Consider the following 23422-nt stretch of genomic DNA (forward strand, 5'->3'; position numbering starts at 1 on the left):
GCATCCCCAATGGACAAGAAGTAACCCAAAGTCAGTAGTAAACACTGTCCTTGGCATGACCCAGAAGAATTGACATGATTCAAAACCACTCACTCCAAACTTCAAGACCAAACAGAGCAAGGGTAAACCACTGTGAAGGACAGACAGGTGGACAGGTGCCCCCGTCTCGACAGTGAACTCAGTGAGCTCAGATGATTCTTCTGTGAATGGAAACAAGACCTGGGGCTCCGGGGCTCCAGGCAGAATCCAAAAGCAATGCTTATCGTATTGGAAATTGGTCCCAGAATTTTCTCCCTGGTTTCCTTGTGGAAGAAAATAGATGTGTATTCCCTGTTGGCGCTTGTGAATTAGGGTAGTTAATGTGACGGCATAAACCGGTGGCTGGGCAGTTTGCGGTGCATTACACCGACATTTCACAGCTGATCCATGGTGCTGAGGTGAGAGCACTAATGGTTAAAACAGACCTCAGAGAGTCCTGTCAGTTACTTCAGACTTACCCTTTAATGCCACCTAATACCCACAAGGCAGCCTGTCCTGGAGGGAACCTGCTGTCCTGGCAGACAGCCTCCCTTCCGGTATTCTCTGGGTCTCTAGCTGTCAGGAACTGTGTCATTCCGTGTCTCACTGCATGTCTTGCTGCGTGCCTACTGTGTGCCTCACTGCACATCTCACTGCGTGCCTCACCGCGTGCCTCACTGCCTGCCTCAGTCCACTGCTTACAAAGCAGCTGAGCGTCCTTTCCTCCTTAACTCCACCCCAAGCCCACCAACGCTTATTTTACCTTCCTTTTTTGCATTGTATCCAAAAGGGCCCCAAGTCCTGTTTGTAAAGCATGAATTAAATTATGTAACCTGATTATTTGAAACGTCCCTTCCCATTTATGATTGAGATGGGGGCTCAGCCCTCTCTGCGACCTGGTCCAGCTGATAGTTTGCCTATCATGTTGTCTGCCCCAGTTGCAGTTGGTTTTGTGTGTGGACTATGTAGTGTGAGGAGGGCGTTTGTTATGTGTGCACTAGGTGTGTAAGGAGGGTGTTTGTCGCCTGTGCTGTTTTTCTCCCCCATTGCTTCTTTATTTGCTTTCATTTTAGGTTATGTGCAGTAAGATTCACTTCCTGGTGTAGTCATAGGAACTCCTGTAATTTCCAATTTTGGTCTCAAACCCCAGAGGCTCCATCACTGAACTGCTGCTCCATATACAGCCTTGTTCTGAGAATGCCTGGTGCCTGCCAGTGTCCCTGCCCATGTCACTGCGTGTGTCACTGTCGCAGCCCCTTGCTGCTGTTTTCCTGTGTTCTTTCCTCAGCCTATTATCCGCGTGCTCTGTGTTTGTGTCAGTAGCCAGACCTTTGCATTGTGAGGTTAGTGTTTTGCTTTTGGACGTGTCAGCTTGATGTCCCATGAGAGATGGAAGTTATACCTTTTGGCAATTAAGAATACCGTGTCAAGGAACAACATATTTTCTTTGTGTTTAATGTGAACTCCAGTTTTTATTTCTCTAGGATAAGTTCTTAGAAGTAGAATTGTAGGGGGAAGGTTACCTGGACATTCTTCTTCACAGTACTGGATGCCACTTCAGAGTGACAGCATCCGTTCTCACAAAACTGCCAAGTAGGAGGTGCCCCGCATCTCCTCCAGGCGTGGCCCGGTGAGGTCTTTAGTTTAGTGTTCAGTGATGGTGGTTCTAATGTTCGTGCCTTTCCCTATAGGTGACACAGTTGGTGACACTGTAATCTTCCTTCTTACCAGCTACACTTCGGTCTTCTTTGAGGAAGCGCTTTTCAGATCCATTACGCATCTTTTGTTCATTAACTTTCATTTTTGTATTGTTGAATTTTCAGTGCATACATTATATATTTGAAGTTTAATCTTTGCTGGACATATTATCTGCAGAGATCTCAGTCTTTGGATTGTCTTTTATTCTTTCAGGAGTACCATTGATAGATTTAAAACATTTTTATTTTTATGAAATTCAAAGTAAGTTTTTTTATTAATTTCATTTTTAGTGTTGGAACGAAAGACTTCCAAATCAAGCTTTCTAAGGATTTTGTCTTTTTATTTTGCATATTTAGAGTTATATTTCTTGTCAGCCTTGTTTGTTGTTGTCATCCAACAGAAATTTAGCTAAAGCTCATTATTTCACTTGTAATTTTCAGATTATTATAGCATGACTTGTCAAAAAGAACTGTGCTTTCAATACATATAAGGTTCTGCACTCAGGAAACCCCTCTGAGTACATCTAGCCACCCCCACCAAACTTCAGTGTAAAATCCATTACCATGCGCAGATGGCTGTAAATTATACTATTCAAGGGCAGCAGAAGCGCAGAGGGGAAGCATGCACTGGCTGGAGGGTTCCAGTGTTCCCTGGAGTCTTTCCTGGCCTTAGCATAGTGAGTTCCCCAACATGGACGTGTTACCATTGCCCAGCACATGGCAGTGGCTACTGTCTCCCAGCACACGGCTGTGATTACCATGGCTCAGCATGTGAATGTGGTTAGCACCACCCAGAGTGGACACATCCCCCAGATCTTAAGGGAGGTCAGAGTCAGTGGGAACATCCTCTCTCACTTTTTATTTTATTTAATGTTTAAGGGCTTACTTTATGACTGTTTATGACATTTTTGAGATCATAATGTAATTATATAATTTCCCCTCCCATTTTTCCCTCCAAGTTCTCCCGTGTACACTTTCCATGCTCAAATCCATAGCCTCTTTCCCTGTTTGTTGTTGCATATGTAATTAATTGTATGTGCATACCCATATCTGAATACAGCCTGCCCAGACCACACAGTGCTACTCGTATGGATGTTTTCAGGGCTGACCATTTGCTCTTGGATAACCGGTTGGTTGCACAATGGCTCTTTTCTGTGGTGGACTGTTTCCTCACTCTCAGTATTAGATGCCTGTAGTTGAGACTGCTGGGGGCAGTGAGCTGCCTCAGCGAGTAAGTGTGCTAAGTTCTGTTCCCAGCTCAGGTCCTCTCAAGAGAAGGAGAACGGCAACTCCTCCAATTCTCTTCTGACTTCCACATGTGACCCAGGGCATGTGGATGGGGATAAAATTCTGCTCCATTTCAGACTAAACAGGCAGGGACCCCTTGCCTGTCACAAACGCTCCAGGTGCAGCACACAGCACATGGGTAGCTGGACCGAGATGTAATTGAGGCTAGTAATATTATCCACAGGGCACAGACAAGCCCCGTGAGGCTGATGTAGTAGCAGAGAGATGCCTGAGAGGGAACTGAGGGGCATACAGGTGGCTCTGACTGAAGGGACCCTTCTTAACGTTCCCCATGTCCTCAACTCTCAACGTTGAGTGCTTTATTGGGATGGCTCTGTTTCTCACGGATGAGAAAAGTGATACCTTACGTAGTATGCCTCAACTGGAAATACCCCACATGCTCAAATGGAGCAGCTTGGAAGAACAGGATCATGTTATATAATAATGTGGACCCGTGAAAAAGGAACAATGATGACATTGACGGGTTAACCTGACAGAAGCTGAAACCAGAGGAGAAACGCTTTGGGATATCCTTCGTGTAAAGTTCAGAAACAGGCAAACTAACCGGTGGTGTTGAATCACTACGTCGGTGTGATTTTAGGGGGTGAGAGTGGGCTCACTCTTTCTTTGCGTGGTCGGTGGTTACGTGCACATATTGTCCGATAATCTGATTGCTGTCTGCTTTTCGTTCCTTATCCTGCTGAAGCTTTGTAAAATAGCATGCACTTGTGTTAAAACATCCAAAGGATTCCTATGTCACGCAAGTGTTTACCCGACTGCCTGGTTTCTGTGATGTGAGTTTCAACTCAGTGTGAGGAAACACCGCATGCCTTGACCTTTGCCACTTCTGTCCCTGATTGAGTAGGAATTATCAGATTAAGGCAGTCAAGGCCTATCAGGAAGACTTTCCTTCCCAGTCAGCCTCCCTTCCTACTCTGCTGCCAGGCAAGGCTCAGGGTACTGATTTTTCCAAAATGCTCTATAGATGTGTAAATTATCTTATTTTCTGGGAGATTAATTTAGCTGCATTTCTTCACGAATTTTAAATAAGTGATATATTTACTGGGTTTTCCAGACTCTTGCCCAATCTTCATTTAACTGTCAACGTGGCTACCCAGCAGCCACTTGATTTGAATGAGATTGATCCCTCATTAGCCTCACGGCAGACCAAAGCTACTTCGTACCCCTTTAATGATTGACAAGCGGTGGGTACATCTACCATTGTGTGAGCTGAGGTGCCGTGGGGTTGGGTTTTATTTATTTATTTATTTATTTATTTTTTGGTTCTTTTTTTCGGAGCTGGGGACCGAATCCAGGGCCTTGCGCTTCCTAGGTAAGCGCTCTACCACTGGGTTTTATTTTTAAGAGGTAAAAATGCCCCAGTTGATTTACAGTAACATGTATATTCCAGACATACTTTTCATATGTATGTATGTCTGTCTGTCTGTCTGTCTGTCTCCTAGATCAGAACATTTGGACCTCATCTACCATAATAAAACACAAGTCTGGATATCTTGAAGGGTAGAGACGTGCCGAGTCAGATCTGAGAGCTAACAGGCCAGATGCCGGCACTTTGGCTTTTTATGAGGCCCTACCTCCAAGGATTACATAGATGGTTTCTGCTTCTTAACTTGTGGCTCTCTTCCATACTATGTAAAGCCAGGAGGGTGTGTCTGGTTTCTTTTCTTCGGAGAACACTATGCTGATTAATTTCTGTCACCTTGACGCAGACCTAAACTTACCTGGGAAGAGTCCGCCTCAGCTGAGGACTTGCTCCGTCACATTGGCGTGGGGCCTCCTCTCTCTACTTTTTGTTAATTTTTAAAATTAAATTATTTTATATATTTATATTCCAAATGTTGCCCCTTTCCCAGTCTCTCACCCCTCCGCCAGAGTTCTTCACCCTCTCCCTTTGCCTCTGAGAGGGTACCTCATCCCACCTCAACCCCACCCCCAGCATCCCCCTTCCCTGGGGCATCGAGTCTCTACCGGATGAGCTGCACCCTCTCCCATGGAGGCCAGACAAGGCCGTCCTCTGTACATATGTGCCGGGGCCACAGAGGTAGCCCTTGTGTGTTCTTTGGTTGGTGGCTGAGTCTCTGGGAGCTCTGAGGGGTCTGGGTTAGTGGTTACTGTTGTTCTTTCTGTGGGGTTGTCATCCCCCTCAGCTCCTTCAGTCCTTTCCCTAACTCTTCCACAGGGGTCCCTGACCCCTTCCCAATGCTTGGCTGTGAATATCTGCATCTGTCTCAGTCAGCTGTGGGTAGAGCCTCTCAGGACAGCCATGCTAGGCTCCCGTCTGCAAGCACAACATGGCAGTAATAGTGTCAGGGGTTGGTGCCTGAGCATGGGAAGGATCCCTAGTTGGGCAGGTCTCTAGATGGCCTCTCCTTCAGTCTCTGCTCCTTTTTCCCCTGCATTTGTTTCAGACCGGAACCATTCTGGATCAAAATTTTTGAAGGTGGGTGGGTAGAGGCATTCCTCCTCTGAGGGTTCTGTCTACCTACTGGAGGTGGTCACTGCTGGGCATTTTGGCCATTGAGTCTTGGTAACTCTCATGTTTCAGGTCTCTGGAACTTGCTAGAGGTTCCCTCTCCACCCCTTGCAACTTCATATTTCCATTCATTCTCCTGGCCCTCTGGGCGTCTCTCCTGGCTGCCTTATAACTTACCATGTCTCCGCTCTCCTACACACAGCCCTCTCTCCCTCTGCCTTCCATGATTATTCCTCTTCTAAGTGGGATTGAAGCATCCTTACCTGGGCCTTCCTTCTTATTATACTTCGTATGTTCTGTGAGCTGTGTGGGGATCTCTGTACTTTTTGACTAGTATCCACTTATCAGTGAGTACATACCATGTATGTCCTTTTGGGACTGGGTTACCTTGCTCAGAATGATATTTTCTAGTTCTGTCCATTTGCTTAAAAATTCAGGATGCCCTTGTTTTTGTTTTTGTTTTTTTTTTAGCTGAATAGTACTCCATCATGTAAATGAATCAAATTTTCTGTATCCATTCTTCAGTTGAGGGACATCTGGGTTGTTTCCAGCTCTGGCTATTATAAATAAGGCTGCTATGAACATAGTGGACCATGTATCCTTGTGGTATGATAGGTCATCTTTTGGGTATATGCCCAGGAGTGGTATAGGTGGACCTTCAGGTAGAACTATTTCCAATCTTCTGAGGAACCTCCAGACTGATTTCCAGAGTGGTTGTACCAGCTTGCAATCCTACCAGCAATAGAGGAGTGTTCCTCTTTCTCTATGTCCTCACCAGCATCTGTTGTTACCTGAGTTTTTGATCTTCGCCATTCTGACTGGTGTGAGGTGGAATCTCACGGTCATTTTGACTGGCATTTCCTTGATGACTGAGGCCTCCTCTTTGAGCATTTTCTTAATTACTAATTGATACGGGAGGGAGGAAGGCATAGCTTGCCTCCGTGTCTCCATCCCAAGGCGGGTGGGTAGGCCTGGGTTATATAAGAGAGCTTGAGGAGGAAGCCAGCAGGTCCTGTTTTTCTCCACTCTCTGCTTCAGTTCCCACCTCAGGGTTCCTGCCTTGCCTCACCCGATGCTGGACTGTAACCAGGAGTCAAGCAAACCCTCTCTTCGCCAAGTTGCTTTCAGTGATGGTTTTCATCAATGGCAGCAAACTAGGATGGACAATGACCTTGTCCTATTGGGCCCTTCTCTATGGAAGGCAGTTACACATTCCCCCAGGGCTGTTACACTACTATTCGGAGGGAGATGAGAACAAATGTCCTCTAAGCCTGGATAGGGCAGCAGTGACAGGCAGAGTCACTGTCCCTCCAATTACACCTTGGTGACTCAGTGAATTTATTTGGGGTTATGTATGCGAGAAGTCTCCCCATCACCATCAACACTTTCAGCTCAGGGAGGTGCAAGGCTTTGTGGCCCCTTCTCCCAAGGAGCCTCACTGCCTGTGAGTTCTCTGCCTCAGTGAGGGAGGACTGATGAGACCCTTCTGGCCTCCTGTCCCTTACATAGTAAGCTCTTACTGGGGAGTGCAGTTAAGATCCATGCTCAATGCCAGCTTAGGCTCTCCATGCTTGTATTGGAAGTTACCTTTCGGAGAGTATGTCTTAAGTGTGCGGGGCAGTTGTCCCTTACTGACAATGCTCGGCACCAGAAATAATTAGGTCTACCCACCAGTTTTGAATTGAAATGTTTTTATGTGTAATGAGATAGCTGGGTTCTGGAACTCGCATGTAAAAAGGCGTTCAGTTTTATATCAGCCTCATGCGCCTGGGCCGAAGGTAATTTTATGCAGTGCTTTTAGTGCACCTGCGTTTTGTCCGCACTAGGTGAGGTCAGTTGTAAAGTTTACTACGCGTTGGAGCAGCTCAGCACTTTAAAAAGCCAGGGTCTGGGAGCAGCCACCTTTCAGATTGGATTCTCGGCCTGCAGTTACCCTGCCCTGCAAGCCAGTGCGCTGAGCATTTTTGCAATTAGTGTTCTGTTTGCCCCGTTCACCCACAGGCTTTTCTTCCGTCCTCAATTCTTTGTAGATGGATAAACTGACAAAACCAAATCCTTTGACGTTGCCCTTTTTGAATTGGTTACATTGTTAACACTTCAGTTGGTGAGAATAAAATCCTCATGTGTTAGAGAATTGACTGAGAGGTATGCTTTGGGATATCAGTTAATAAGGAAAATTATTTTTAAAATATAAAAAAGCCCTGTATTTTAATACTGCCCTAGTTTCCAAGGTTTTCTAGTAAAGTACAATAATAATGCACACCAACTAACTTTTTCATATTTTATATTAGTACTTGTGCTCGGTTAAGGTGAAATCTATCAATGGGCGGGAAGATTCTTTCTCTTTTGTTAGGGCAGAGCTGTGTTGTCATCCCCCATAACTGGCTGCAGTGCAGGTTCATGTCACCCTGTGTTCTGCACCCCTCCCCCCCAAATATTCCAGCCGGCTCTAGACCAGTGCTTCTCAACCTGTGGGTCCCAACCCTACAAGGGGCTGTATATCACATATCCTGCACACCAGATGTTTACATTTCAACCCACAACAGTAGCAAAGTTAGAGCTATGAAGCGGCAACCAATGTAGCTTATGGGTGGGGCTCAGCACCACCTGAGGACTGGGGAAAGGGCTGCAGTGTCAGTAGTGTTGAGGCCCTGATCCAGATGATACTGCCACTCAGTCCTTCCAGTTTCCCCTTCTGAGTGAGACTCACACATCCTCCCTTGGGTCCTCCTTATTTCCTGTTTCTTTGGGCCTGTAGATTGTAGAATTGTTGTTCTGCACTTTATGGCTAATGTCTACTTATGAGTACATACCATATGTATCTTTCTGGCTCTGGGTTACCTCACTCAGGATGATATTCTCAAATCCTATCCCTTTGCCTGGAGATTTCATGATGTCCCTGTTTTTTGTTGTTGTTGCTGTTTTTGTTTGTTTGTTTGTTTTTTAGATAGCTGAATAGTACTCCATTGTGTAGATATACCACATTTTTTTAATCCATTCTTCTGTTGAGGTTGTTTCCATTTCCTGGCTATTATGAGTAAAGCTGCTATGACTACAGTTGAGCAAGTGTCCCTGTGGTATAGTGGGGCATCTTTTGGGTACATGCCCAGGAGTGGGGGTATCGCTGGGTCTTGAGGTAAAACTATTCCCAATTTTCTGAGAAACATCCAAATTGATTTCCAAAGTGATTGTACAAAGTTTTCATGTTAAGGATTCTGTAAAAATGGTTATTCTATAAAGGTTATGATCACATTATTGCAATATTACTCCCTATGTTTCTAATTTTAATCTCTGTTTTGTGCACTTTTTGTAAAATTATTTGTTACTATATTCATTACATAGATGTTATATAAAATATTTAATCCCAGTCTGGGGTTTCTACTGTACCTTTGACTGTTCAGTTCCCAGATAAAAGACTCATAACTTTTATGTTTATAATAAGTCTTTATCAGTACTAGAACTGGGCAGATGTCTACCCTCTACATCATTAAAATCTATTTCCTATCGATCACCCGACTCATTACTGTTTCATTTGGGCTGTTCTTAACTCCAGTTGGTCAGCCCTTAGGGCCAGACTTTCTTGACTCCTTCTCTCCCACCTTCCTTTCCCTTGGTCTCCTCTGACACCCAAGCCCAGGAACCCAATGCTCCACCTGTCTCTCTTCTTCCCAGCTGTTGGCTGTAGGAATATTTATTCACCAATCACGGATAACTTGGGGAGCAAAGCTATATAATATCACTTGGAATTCTCTCCTCTCTGGGGCAGCCAGACCGTGGGGCCCAGGCTTAGCATCACAATACATAGCGGTAGCTCAAACCTCAGTGCATGGATGTGTTGAACCCTCCAGAACTTGGTTCTGTTCTCCCACTACACCCATAGTTTACCTTTCTCTCTTCTCTTTCCCTGCTCCCTCTTTCTTCCCTTCTCTCCCTTTCCTTTTCCTCTGTCTTCTCTCCCTCCTCCATTCTCCATCTTTCTTTCTCCTTCCTCTTCTCTTTATTGGAAGCCCATGTATCTGTTTCCCACAGTGTCCATTCTGGACACTTACAAGAGCTGTTTAATGAAATCGTAGAGAAAGAAACTTCTAAGAAAGTAGCCAAAACTGATTTTCCTCCTATGGAAAAATAGTATTGAAATCAAATTGCAAGGCTCACACTTTTGACATTACCCATTAAAACCTTTGGTTTAATGCTAAGGAAAAGCTAAGTTAAAGAGATCAGTGAGTTCTATGATCAGAGTTTGCTTCTCCTCGTGCAAAAGGGAACGGACAGAAAGCAACCTTGAGGATGCTGCCCCATGATGCTTCCAAGGGAACTTAGGAACTGTAGATCCTGTCATTTCTTAAGATTCCAGATGGAGTCACCGAAGGCTGTGATGTAACTCCATGATTCTTAACACTGCTAATCTGACAGGAAGCAGAGTTGGGCCCATTGGATCAAGTCTCTAATGTTGTATTCTTCCTCTGAAGAGAGCGGAGTTGTAAAGGCTCCGTACTCTCCTATCCTTATTTACTGTAGAAGGGATTCTCTTGAGTAAGGAGTTTGAATTAGAAGGGATTTCAGATCTTCTAGGAGAGGTCCAGCACTCTCTCTCCTCTAGTAATTCTAATCATGCACCCGCTGTGACACAAATGAAATGGCTCTGGTATTCAGCTCATGTCTGACATGTGACTGTATGTTGGCTGTCACCTACTGTTGTAACTGTCCTTAAGGGAACACATGACCAAATCAATGTCAGATTAAGTGTGAAGGATGAAGAGATTGCTTGGTTTTGCATTTCGTTGGAAGAGAAACATCAGAGGAGAAAACATTTTATGTTAATGCTTGTGAATGATGAGAAACTCAGTACCAGTCTCCCTGCCTCACTGCCTCATCTTTACATAAGTGCAGGTGTGCTTAGGGGAATAGCAGACCTCTCAGTACTTTTTATAGATGGTGGCAATTTGTTTTGAAGGTTACGAATGAGTTCATTTTGGAATGGTAAGCTTATATGTTTTGTGCAAAAAAAAATTAAGGATATAAGATGTCACTGAAATTAAAATGGACCTTTAGGCTCTGAAATGCCAGTTCTCACCACTCTTAAAGTGCCAGTTGTCACCTGTTAAAGTGCCAGTTGTCACCTGTTAAAGTGCCAGTTCTCACCTCTGTTAGAATGCCAGTTCTCACCACTGTTGTAACATTACTCTAGTAACCTGAGGGCAACATGAAAAACTATAGTTTCCATGGAGATAACTAAGATCTAGACAGAACTCCTCAACCTAGACGACTTTGGCAGTCTATGCATATAAAATTGTGTGTGTGTGTGTGTGTGTGTGTGTGTGTGTGTGTGTGTCTGTCTGTCTGTCTGTCTGTCTGTCTGTCTTCTGTGTTTTAAGTGTTAAGCAACATCACACAGGCAAATGGTGATGATATAGATTCCTCATGTCACTTAAAATGTCTCCTCGAGGGGCTCATGGAGAGGAACTGCTAGCCAGGGGGATCACACAAGCCTTCTCAGATGTAAGATGTTTCAGAATGGAGCCTACTGATTCAGTTTTGCTCAGAATGGAGTGAGTGTTTGGTGGTCATATTTTCATAGTTTGAGTTAACTGAAAGTGGAAACTGTTGACTTGTGCGTCAGCAGTTTCTCAGATGTTGGCTTAATTAGATAAATTATATCCTTTGTCACTGTCTGTGTTTACTGAGGATTTCTTTTCTAGAAGGATCCTGAACTAATCTCTTGAATCTTTTGAAATGATAAGATGCTGTGACTTTGGCAGTGCAAAAGGAAGATGTAGATTTGCAGAATTAATCTAATCTTCTCTGTGTGTCCCTCACAGCCCCACTCCCACAATGCCTCTGTCTCTGTTCTGTGGTTAAGGCCTTTAACCATTTAGGAAAATGTCTTCCCACCTAGCCGAGTGCCCAGACCCAGAATCTGGCAACAGAGAACTGCCTTCTTAAAACTGATACTTTTAGATTTAAAAAATATGCACTTACTCATTTTTATTTAGTGGAAGGGGGTACCTGCATGCCCCAGTCACATATGGTCAGCTCTGAAGGGTTGGTGCTCCTCCTCCTACATGAGAGTTCTGGAGAACAAACTCTGGTCCTCGGGGCTGGCAGCACACTGTCACCTGAAAGCCCTTCACCCAGAATTTTAAGGGGAGTCTACAGTTTAAAGAAGGAATTTGGAATGTAACCCACATTTGTTGAACTTATAATGGGTCAAAAAGGATGAAAGAAAACAAAATTACTCAGCAGATTTCAAAGCATGCATTTTCCCATTTTCACCTGAGAAATCTTCAAGTGAGAAGCGAGTCTGTTGATAGAAGGCAGGACATTTAGTTCAGTTGACAAGTTTGTGGACAGTGCCCTCCAAAATGCTGTGTGTATGTAGACGTTAATGTTTATTACCCTGGATGACTCTAGATTTGTGCAAACCAGAGAAAGGAAAGAAAAGGAAAACCAAAAGCAGTCCACAAAGAAATATGTGAGCCAATTATGAAGGAATTCTTTTAAAATACTTATCACGGCAGATTCTTACCTCTCTGTATTTTAACTTACTTCATCGTACTTTACTGCATGTTTCAGGTGTGTCATGAATACAATTATTTGTGCTTTATCTTCTAGTTGCTTTTTGTCTTTACTGCTGGTGGCTGCTGTGGTCTGGAAGATCAAACAGACTTGCTGGGCTTCTCGTCGGAGAGAGGTAGGCAGTGATGCTATCTAATCTCTCTGTGACAGTGGAGCAGACACGGACGTTAATCCAGCAATCTGCCCCTTTCCAGTACTGACTGGTCAAATCAAGCTTACGCGTTAATACTGAACCATTTTTTTTTATTTTTAATATTTTAGAGTTGAGCACTACAACCACTTTAGGACACTGTCTATGCATATGATGCTGGTTACAGGTTTTGTTGATACTATTAGAATTCATCGTGAATACAGACATTAATTCTGTTATCTAATGAGTAACATATGCAGCTTGGCATTTAGTTTCGGAGTGAGAATACTCTTGTACAACACTATTTGTTGAAGTTAGGGCAGTTCTGAGTATACCCATATGCTTGCTTTGGGGAAGATGTCTGTTGTCATAGAGTAGATCCTCTGGGGGAAGACAATCCGAATCTTTTACGTGTCTTGGCCATCTGATTACTCAGCCGTGTCTAAAGGAGCAGGTCAGAGTTAGTTATGGTATTCCTTACTGTGGTCATGTTTGTAAAGGGCCGGTTATACTCTAATAAAGATCATGTGACTATGTAAGCACATTAAAAGACACGTTCTTGTCTTCTGACATATTGGCCAGTGGAAGGAAACAAGAAGCACATTCAACTTATAGTTGGGCAAATAATCAGGTTTATTGTTCTGCAGCATGTATAGCAAAAACTCTTAAATTTCTACTTACTGATCTAATGTGTGCATTAGTATTGTTGCCCGTTTTATTGCCCCTATAAGAAAATGCTTAAAGCTACTTAAAATCATGTAGATTACTTGGGGCTATAAAATTAGTGAATATGACATGAATTTATAAGTTTCCTATTTTTCAAAACCCAGCACCTGCTGTAATGTGTTTGAAAATGTGACGTTCTTCCCTCTCCAAGGTTCTGTTCATCCCAGTCCTGTGCTCAGCTGTGAGTCAATATATGACCAGGACAGCAAGGGCGAGGACTGACTTGGTGGAGTTTTATGATAAAAGAGTAATCTTGGTAAATCAAAGGAGCTTCACAAATACAGACACAGTGGCACTCTGTGTGGACTCTAAGGATCTCTGTCCTGGCAGATGGCGTGGCACGAAAAGCAGAGCTCTAGGCAGGATAGCAGTCAGTCAGTTGGTAACCGAGATAGCTGGTCACTGTGCCTCCCTAACCATTAGGGAACAGAACAGGACCACAGTGGCCTCTGGCCTGCATTCTGAAGATCAGTGCTTAGCGATCTGCTCTTGGAGTGGAAGGAGCTCGGTTCTGCAGCTGCAGCAACAAGTGTGTATGACCACAAGAAGGCAGCCTGCTTAATCTCCTTATCACCGTAAAGATCGCTTCATGATTGAATCTTATTCCAGATTGAATTTATATGTAGAAGGTTTACCTATTAAGTAAGTCCAGAAACAATACGGTTATTCACTCTTTGAAAATATAACATATTTACTCTTTGAAAAAAAAGTATTTTCTCGCATTCTCATTGTAAATGTCGAGCGGACTTGGCTGAATGTTCTTCTACCTCAGAGGCACAATACCATGTTGTTTCATCTTAGAAATTTTAAAATATACTTATAGTCTGTTCACGTTAAAATCTTCCAATATAAATCTGTGGACGCGAGAAGGATTGGAAGGATTAGGGAAGAGCAGTGGGGAAGCAACTGTTACTGTTACTAGGTCACCACAGTCCATGGAAACGCATTGGGGTGGCTGTGGATTTTCTCGTGGTGTGAACCTCTGTCCCTAAAGTACAGGGCTATACTCTTTTCTGTCACCAATTGGATTGGCTCACCCCAGCCCAAACAGACAGATCTACAAGGGTGAGGCTGCCTGTCCCATGCGTGCTTCAAATGTCGTTTTCTTCAATCCAATGTTTGTAAATACCTTTCAGTGAAAGACACTAAATGTGGGAACGATGCATGTGCCAGTGTCCACAGCGAACATGACATTATCTCCGTTGATGGCCAGAGATACAATTCGGATGATGATTTCATTTCATTGAACAATTATTTCCAGGCTTGTTTTACTAAGGCCCAGAGAGCCATGGGACACATGTTGGCCCAGGGAGGGCAACTCCCAGGTTTTGTTTTCTGATCTCCAAATACTTTAACATCATTCCATGCCCTTATGTTAGTAATTGTATTTTCAGACGATGTGTGAGCAGAGGTGAATGCTGTGTTACTTAGCCTCTCCTTACTCAGCATTACTAAGACGGCTCTGCTCCCAGGTCGTATGGCCCTCATTCACACTTCTCTACACTGAGGTGTCTCTCTCTCAGAAACACTGAGCTACTAACTACTGTTATGACTCAGGCTCACCTAGGAGCGACAGAATGTTAATTTATTTTCAAAGATATTTTTTCTTAGAAGTTTGTAATGCAGCCATGGAAGTGTTAGTTATTCTCCCCCAAAACAGACAGGAGCTGATCTTATGTAACTCACAGCTGGGGCTTTATTCTGTTTGAGCTAGCTCGGGCCTCTCCAATGCAAAGCCATCACACAGGATGGTTTTGGAGGTGGGGAGCCCCAAATGTCTATGGGGCAAGGCTTTACAGTAAGCAGCAAGCGGGGGTAAGTGTGTCAACATCTAACTGGAAAGCCACTGTGGTCTTTAACATAGTTGACTGGTGCTGGGAGTCATGTCATAAACTTGATTTCTACTCCTCTCTGCATTGGTGGGCGTTAGGCACAGCGTGGGCTTGTAACCTGGGGGTGCAGGTTTGTTGGGGGAATAACCTGGAGACACTTGTTTTGGGTATTAGCCTAGACACTGGAGCTAGGCTTGGGTTTTGTTGGGGAGGCAACTTGAAAACTAATGCTGGTCACCAGCCTGTTAGTTTATGTGAGTTCAAACTTGGGTCAGGTTCTCTACAATGGAGTCTGATTTGGCCTCTCGGTAACTGTTTTTATAAAAGTTGTGGTGTTTTTCGGATTCTACGGACTATTTAAAATGAAAGTAACTTAAACCATACATTATGTTTAACCATAAAGTCTATTGCTTTTTACTTTTTAACACCTTAGTTTCTCCTGAACTTGAGTACACTTTTTGTAATATAATTTTAATATCAGTCACCTACGATTATTATTCCTTTTGAGTAAAACATCTAAGAATTCAAGGGCTCTTAAAAGTCTATAAAGACTTCAATTTGGATATTACCCCTTTGAATTGGTTCCTATGGTAACTTAACCTTCACGTGGTGTGGAAACTTTCTTTGGCCCGTGTGAAGGAATGAAAAAGTAATGGATATTGGCTCATGGGAAGGCTGAGTGTGGTGTCATTGCTCTTGTTTTTACACAGGTAAACGAGAACATGCAGTCGGGGCACATTCCAGGGTTTCTAGACGCCACATTGAAATCTTTGTGTATAACGGATGCAGACTGAAAGTGACTGGACAGGTTGCCGGTTTGAATGTCTTCATTTTAATATTATAGTTTGAGTTTTTTAATCATGTGTGGGCTAAGCCTGCATGCATGTCTGCATACCACATGAATGCCTGCTGTTTGCGGCCCACAGGATGGTGTCTGACACTCTGGAATGGGATGGTTGTGAGCTGCCCTGTGGGTCCTTGGGATTGAATCCAGGTCTCAAACGAAAAGCAAGATTTCTTTATTGCTGAGCTTAGGCCTGGAGTTTGAAATTTTCATAGTTATCATAATACCTAGTTATACGGAGATTTTTAATTTTTCTTATAATCATATACTTGAATGACAAAAGAAACTGTGAATGAATGAATTGTTAATAGTTAAAAGAACTTGGAGACTTGTTTTGCCTTCAGTGGTTGGGTTGGAGTATATCCTAGGAAAGTCTCACAGCAGCCTACACCTTTCACGAGAGCCTTATCTTCCTTCAGCCCCACACTGCGTGGCCTGTACATGCCGCGTCTATTCCTGTGGAAGCATTGTTCCTTAGTATATTCAGCTAAATTCTCAGTTCTTTAAATTTTCAAAAACGATTGATAGACTTCACTCACATTATTTCACAAGACATTTTCATTTCATCGTGTTCCTCTTGTAAGATAAGACACCGGCATAAGGAACAGTCACCTAAAACTTATCCGTAGGACCTGGGAGTCTGGAGTTTGTCTTTCTGGCTGCATTACAGACTGATTGATAAGTATGGATAACAAAAGAAGGACAGGCGCTATATATTTTGAACAAGCTCCATCTTTGAAACACGTCCAGCACATTACACGGGAACGCACAGAATTTAGGGAGGATTATTGTATTAACCATGGGGGTGAGGCATGAACTGTGAAATTTTTGTTTTTGGAAATGAGGTTATTAGTTGAAATAAATGTGAAATGCTGTATTTAGAATTTATATACGGAAAGATTTGTGATGGTCTTTAATGAACTATAAAATATAGAAAACATTTTCTGAAATTATAATTTTTGAAAATGTTGGGCATTATCATCACATTTAGGCCCAATTATTTAGGTAGATTAAGAAATGGCCAGGAATAGTGACTTTCTCTGAATAAATACAGTGGGATTAACCATAATACCTTGCATTTTATATATTCAGAAAAGTATCTGCATCCAAATGAATTGGCTATACATGCGTATATTTCCCCCAAATTTTTAATGCTTTATCTAAAATATAAAAGCCTTAATTGTAATTGAGAGCTTCATACATGAGTACACTGTATTTAAAAATCTTTCCACCACTCCATGTCCTCTACAGCTCCTTCTGTGTTGCTTGCATGAACACACACATGTGTGCATACGCACACACACATGCATGCACACAAACATACACGCACATACACATGCATGTACACACATGCATGCACATGCACACGCACACGCACACGCACACGCACACGCACACACACACACACACACACACACACACACACACAGCCCACTGAATCCTGTCTGTGTTCCTGTCTGCAAATGTGCTTAGGACTGGGAAATCTATCATGGGCCTTTCCTCGAGGAAGATTCCCTCATCAGCAGCCATTGACTGCCCTGAGTCCTTCTTTGAGGGCATGGCCTTGAAGAATTTTCACCTATCCATTTTGGCATGTTTCCTGGAGTGTTCTTCTGCATTCAGCCATGTTGTTGAGAATTCACAGGTACAGCACACTGTGTTGTAGAAGAAACGACCTTGCAGCAGTCCTCCCATCCTTTGGCTCTTAAAAGCCTCCCCACTCTTCCTCAATGTTTCTGAGCTGTGGGTGTATAGCTGGATTTGGGCTGAGCACCCCAAATTCAAAGTTTTTTCTTTGATTTGACCATTGTGGATTTCTGTAATAGCCTCTGTGTTCTGCAGAAAGAGTTTCTTTGATGGGGACTTGGTTTCACTTTTCTGTGTATGTGGCGGTAGTGTTTAGAATACATGGAGGCTGTGTTAATTTGGGAACATGACAACACTAAATTCTCTTCTAGAGTTTGTGACCTCTTGGCTAGCTGACAGTATCATACAACCAGACATGAATTTCCTCCTGTTGAAAGGGCTCCATGCCCTCCACGGGGATTTCTTGGCAAGTTGGTCACTGTTGTGGTTCCCTGGGCTTTGTTTGCTCGATGTGACAGCCCCCATTCTTGATTCAGATGTTCAGTCTGACACACAGAGGAGAGACTGCCCCTGAGATCTCGGCTTTGAGTGAGAGGAAACAGCTCTAGTGCGAGGTCTTGATTTGCTTTTAAAGTGAGAGAGCGGTGTGTGTGGGTGGCAAACACCACATATGTGTTCTGCATATTACCCTTCTGGTATACAGACAAATTCTGTAATCTAGTCATTAAATTTTACAGAATACAGAATATTCCTACAGATCTAACACTGCCTCGTACTTCAAAGTGAACTCATTCAAAGATATTTACAGAGGACCATTTTTATATGAAAGATATTTACAGAGGGCCATTTTTATATGAAAGATATTTATATTATTTAAAAAGATTCTGGAGATAAATTCCGCCCTCTTGTATGAGATGTGTGGCTGACAACAGAGTGGAGTACAGACGTGTTAATCACACTGTTCTTTCTTCCTGTAAATTCCTGAAGTATTGCTCTAGTCTGTTGTTCAGGAAACGCAGAAGCAATTCAGTCAGACCAAATCTTAGCCTCCGGCAGGTGTGTGTTTTAAGACTTTCATTGTCTGGAATATACAAAGCGTGTTCTTTCTGATAACTTGTGCTTATGGGGATGGCTTTGTGCATGGGAATGGGGCCGCTAAAATTAACTCTGGGTACAGGATGGGTGTTGAAAATATGATTTTCTAATCATATCCTAAACAAATACTTACATTAGAGCCAAGAAAGACGAGCCTAAAATTTAAGATGAAAGTGTTTTGCCAAACTAGTATGTATCCTGCCCAAAGAGGTATGCGTTTCCTTCTTCCTACTTACGGATTCTAGTCAGGATTGCTAGTTCATAGTAACTAGAGAAGCTATAATTCAAAATTAAGTCTGTCAGGTTCCAGAATCCAAGCTCAATCAACTACATATATAATTCCAAAGATAACCTAAATGAAAGCAGGTTTGATTCTGTAATTGACCATTTATTATGTACCCCGAACATCTGTTTGTCGTAGTGGGAATATTCTGTGGCTTATGTCAAATGAAGACATGATCAATCCTCATTTGGTCGAGCTCTTAGAAAAAGTGCTCAGTTATGGCATGGTGCTCCCTTACCACCAAGAGCCATCGTCATCCCATGCTACAGAGAACACTTAGTCTATATTTATTGAAAGGCCTGGCATAGGATTATGTAGGGATTGACTTAGTCATAGAAAATTCATGTTTACACAAAGAAGAAAAGAGAAACAAATTAAACTACTTAATGTGCTTCTGAAAAAATTTCAACTTAATAATCTAGGTTTTCACAAATGATCTGAAAGGGTTTTATTGTACATATGTCACTGACCAGGCTAATATTGTTTACGTCCATGGATTCAGTGACACCTACATCAGAACAAACATCTTAACCAGCAGTGGGCCAAATGACATCGTCAACTGTAGATCACCTGGCTTGAGCGAGATTTAACTTTAAAAATGTCAATTATGGGAAGGGCCAACTTTTAAAAGATTGTGCTGTGGGTTTAAGCAATGCCAAGTATTTATCTGGTGCATTCTTTTAAATGTCCCAGACTTCAATAAGTATTAGTGGTTTTCATTGATGTCTCTGTGTGCTATAAAGAAAAATAGGCATTGAATTACACGTTAGTATCATGAGTAGAAACTGCTGCATGTATTGGGCTGTTTCCTTTCTCTGCATCTCTTTCCAACAGTGGTTTTCTTTAAGATTTTACGATATCTGCTATTCTGTGTGTGCACGCATGCACATGTGTATTCTGACATGCTTGTGTGCACACATGCACATGTGTGTTCTGACATGCTTGTGTGACATGACCCATGTGAGGAAGTCAGAACAACTTTGTGGTTTATTTTCCCTTTTCTTCCACTGTTTCCTGGATTCCGGGAGCTAAGACTCAGGCTGTCAGGATTGAGGAGAAGCAGCCTGTGCTGCCTGTTTTCTGTAAAATTGTTACAGGCATTCAGTTCATTAAAGGGAGCCTTGATTGAAAAAAATTGCTCCCACCTGATTGTTCAGTGGGCATGCCGGTGGTTAAACTTTATTATTAATGATGAATGCAGAGGGCCCAACTCACTGATGCTGGTGCCATCCCTAGGTCGTTGTCCTGGGTACTCTAAGAAGGTGGGCAGAGCAAGCACAAGGAGCAAGCCAGTAAGCAGCATCCCTCCATGGTCTCTCTGTCAGCTCCTGCAAGCCTCCAGGTTTCTATATTGACTTCCCCTGGATGCTGTACTACGAACTCTGTCATGAAGTAAACAGCCATTCCCCAAGTGGCCTCTGGTCTTGGTGGTTTTTCACAGCAACAGAAACCCTGAGACATTGCTACACACCCGAGGACCCATTGCCCATTGCCAGTGGTTCCCAGCGCAGGACTTTCAATATCATTGACAAATCTTTAGACAGTATAGTACATATGTACCCAGGACACATCATGGTATAATGTATGTGTGATGTTTGTTGTTTTTTATGGTGATACAGATATGTACGTGTGTATGTATGTTTATGTTTGTATTCCCCTGTATTATTGCATAAGTGCAGAATAGGAAAATATGGAAGCCGACTTGAGCCGACTTACTTGTGTTTTTAAAAAATTGTTGCAATTATAGTATAGTTCCGCCCTCCCTCTCCACTTCCCCCTCCATTTCATCTTGTTTACCTCTTGTTTTCTTTTGAATCCATGGCATCTTTACCCATTAATTGCTATTGAATACCTATATGTATAAACACACATATTCCTAAAGTCTGTATAGTCCTCTGATAATATATTCCATGGATTATTATAGAACTATTGGAAGGAAGTCTGAGTTTTGATGTTAGAGTTGACACAGCAAAGGAGTGGACTATAAATATAAAGTTGATATTCCTCCCGCGTTTTGTATTGACTTCACCCATTTCCTGTCAGTTGATGCTCACATATTTTGGCAGCATTCTTAACATTAGCATTAAAGCAAATATTCACAGATGTGGAGAGTGTCCTCTTGCTCCCACTGCACTTGTAGAATTTCTTTGTCACCTCTATAATACCTGGGCATTAATGTGCACATTTTGTCTTGCATTTCCCTGATGACTAAGGATGTTGAGCATTTCTTTAGGTGCCTCTCGGCCATTCGAGATTCCTCTGTTGAGAATTCTCTGTTTAGCTCTGTACCTCACTTTTTAATAGGGTTATTTGGTTCTCTGGAGTCTAACTTCTTGCATTCTTTGTATATATTAGATATTAGCCCTCTATTAGATGTAGGGTTGGTAAAGATCTTTTCCCAATCTGTTGGTTGCCGTTTTGTCCTAACAACAGTGTCCTTTGCCTTACAGAAGTTTTGCAGTTTTATGAGACCCCATTTGTCGATTCTTGATCTTAGAGCCTGAGTAGTTGGGTTCTGTTCAGGAAATGTCCCCTGTGCCCATGTGTCCGAGGCCCTTCCCACTCTTTCTTCTGTTAGATTCAGCATATCTGGTTTTGTGTGGAGGTCCTTGATCTACTTGAACTTGAGATTTGTACAAAGAGATAAGAATGGATCAATTTTCTTTCTCCTACATGCTGACCACCAGTTGATTCAGTACAATTTGTTGAAAATGCTGTCTTTTTCTCTAATGGATGGTTTTTGCTTCTTTGTCAAAGATCAGAGATCATGTCAAAACATCCCTGAGATTCCACCTCACTAAGATAAAAAATTCAGGTGACAGCAGATGCTGGCAAGGATGTTGAGAAAGAGGAACAATTTTCCATTGCTGGTGGGATTGCAGACTGGTACAATCACTCTGGAAATCAGTCTGGAGGTTCCTCAGAAAATTGGACACTGAACTATCTGAGGACCCAGCTATACCTCTCCTGGGCATATACACAAAAGATGCTCTAACATACAACAAAGACACATACTCCACTATGTTCATAGCAGCCTTATTTATAATAGCCAGAAGCTGGAAAGAACCCAGATGCCCTTCAACAGAGGAATGGATACAGAAAATGTGGTACATCTACACAATGGAGTACTACTCAGGTATTAAAAACAGTGATTTCATGAAATTCACAGGTAAATGGATGGAACTAGAAAATGTCATCCTGAGTGAGATAACCCAATCACCAAAGAACACATATGCTATGCACTCACTGATAAGTGGATATTAGCCCAAAATCTCAGAATACTCACAATATAATTCATAAACCATAAGAAGGTCTAAAAGCAGGAAGACCAAAGTGTGGAAATTTCCTTCTTAGAAGGGGAACAAAATACAGGCTGTAGAGGGAGGGGAGGGAGGGGGCAGGATCAGGTATGGGAAGGGACCTGACAGGAGAGAAGCCCATAGGGTCAGGAATGGAATATAAATACGTAGCAGTGGGAGATGGGGAACTGGGGGTAGCCAGTAGAAAGTCCCAGATACCAGGAAAGCTAGAGGCTCCTAGGACCCAGCAAGGATGACATAAGCCAAAACACCCAACAAAGGGGAGACAGAACCTGTAGAGACCATATCCAGTGGATAGGCACAGCCCCCAGGTGAGGGATGGGGCCACCACTCACCTCAGAAATATTAATCCAGAATTCCTCCTGTCAAAAGGAAATGCAGGGACAAAGTGTGGAGCAGAGACTGAAGGAAAGACCATCCAGGGACTGCCCCATCTAGGGATCCATCCCATCTGCAGACACCAAACCCCAACAGAGTACCCTCACAGAGGCAAAGGGGCATGCGTATGGGATGGGGGGGGTTGTGGAGGTGAATCTCGGAGGGGAAATATAATTTGAAATGTAAATGATAAACGATTAATGAAAAAAGTCCGAGGTTCACCAGGTGCAGAGTTAACCAGTGCAGAGTTTGAGTTACTTTGTTTCTTACTAAACGTCCCTACTTAGGAGTGTCTGGAGTCTGTCCATCTGGTTCCGACTTACGTGAAAGTGCTGCCAGTGTGCTGTAGGCCACAGTGTGCTGTAGGCCAGTGTCTTGTGCATCGCCTGTCAGTCGGAAGCTGAGGGACACCAAGCTGAGGTGGGGTTAGAAGGTGGGGCAGCCCACAGAGAGAGGGCTTTGGGGGATAGTCAGGCATGACCTGGAGGACGTCAGGCTTTGGATACTGAGGGGAGGTAACAGCCATGCGGCAGACATAGACTAGCACAGACGGGTTAATTAAGTTATGAGATAAATGGGAAACAATCCCAGCTTAAGGCTTACGTGCTTATTCATAAATAAATAAGCTTTGATGTGAGTATTCAGGAACTAGGCAGGACATAAAAAGTCCAAACACTTACAGTGTGATATTTTTATCTGGACTGGTTATGAATTGCACAGGTCTAAATTACATGGCAGGGGAAAGTTATGTTAATATCTAACTTTACGTTTAGTGTGGAATAAATATGCTATCTAGTATTATCAAATTCTATAGTGCAGCTTTCACAGTGACTCAGTTTGTGACAAGGAGACAGTTAATGCACGGAATGACCCTGGTAATGTGCACAAACCCAGTCACCACAAGTGGCTCACAAGCCTGTGATCAGAAGGAACACCTGAGGGTGGGTGACTTTGTGACTCCTGTAGAGGAGCCTAGGCATCTCGTCCCGGCATCAGGACAGAGGCTGCCCTTATCTAGAAGGTGCCTTTTATTGTGCTGTATGCGATGCCATTTCTCAGCCTCTCTGAGGCTCCTGTAACTACAATTTGTTTTAATTTCTTGCCATTTAATGCTATGAACACATTCTTTAGAGTGAGTAGAGAGGATATTAGCCT

At 43.0% G+C, this 23422-nt stretch overlaps 1 protein-coding gene across 3 annotated transcripts in view; it reads left to right on the forward strand.

The window, feature by feature from the left end:
• Atrnl1 (attractin like 1) overlaps positions 1 to 23422 on the forward strand; it is a 543698-nt gene that overhangs the window by 178387 nt on the left and 341889 nt on the right. For all 3 annotated transcript variants that reach the window (XM_087552341.1, NM_001431114.1, NM_001431115.1), the window contains 1 exon segment: positions 12109 to 12187. In XM_087552341.1, coding sequence (XP_087408467.1) covers positions 12109 to 12187 — 79 coding nt within the window.

Source organism: Rattus norvegicus, chromosome 1 (genome assembly GCF_021556685.1).
Source record: "Rattus norvegicus strain SHRSP/BbbUtx chromosome 1, alternate assembly SHRSP_T2T, whole genome shotgun sequence".
Classification (NCBI taxonomy): Eukaryota; Metazoa; Chordata; class Mammalia; order Rodentia; family Muridae; genus Rattus; species Rattus norvegicus.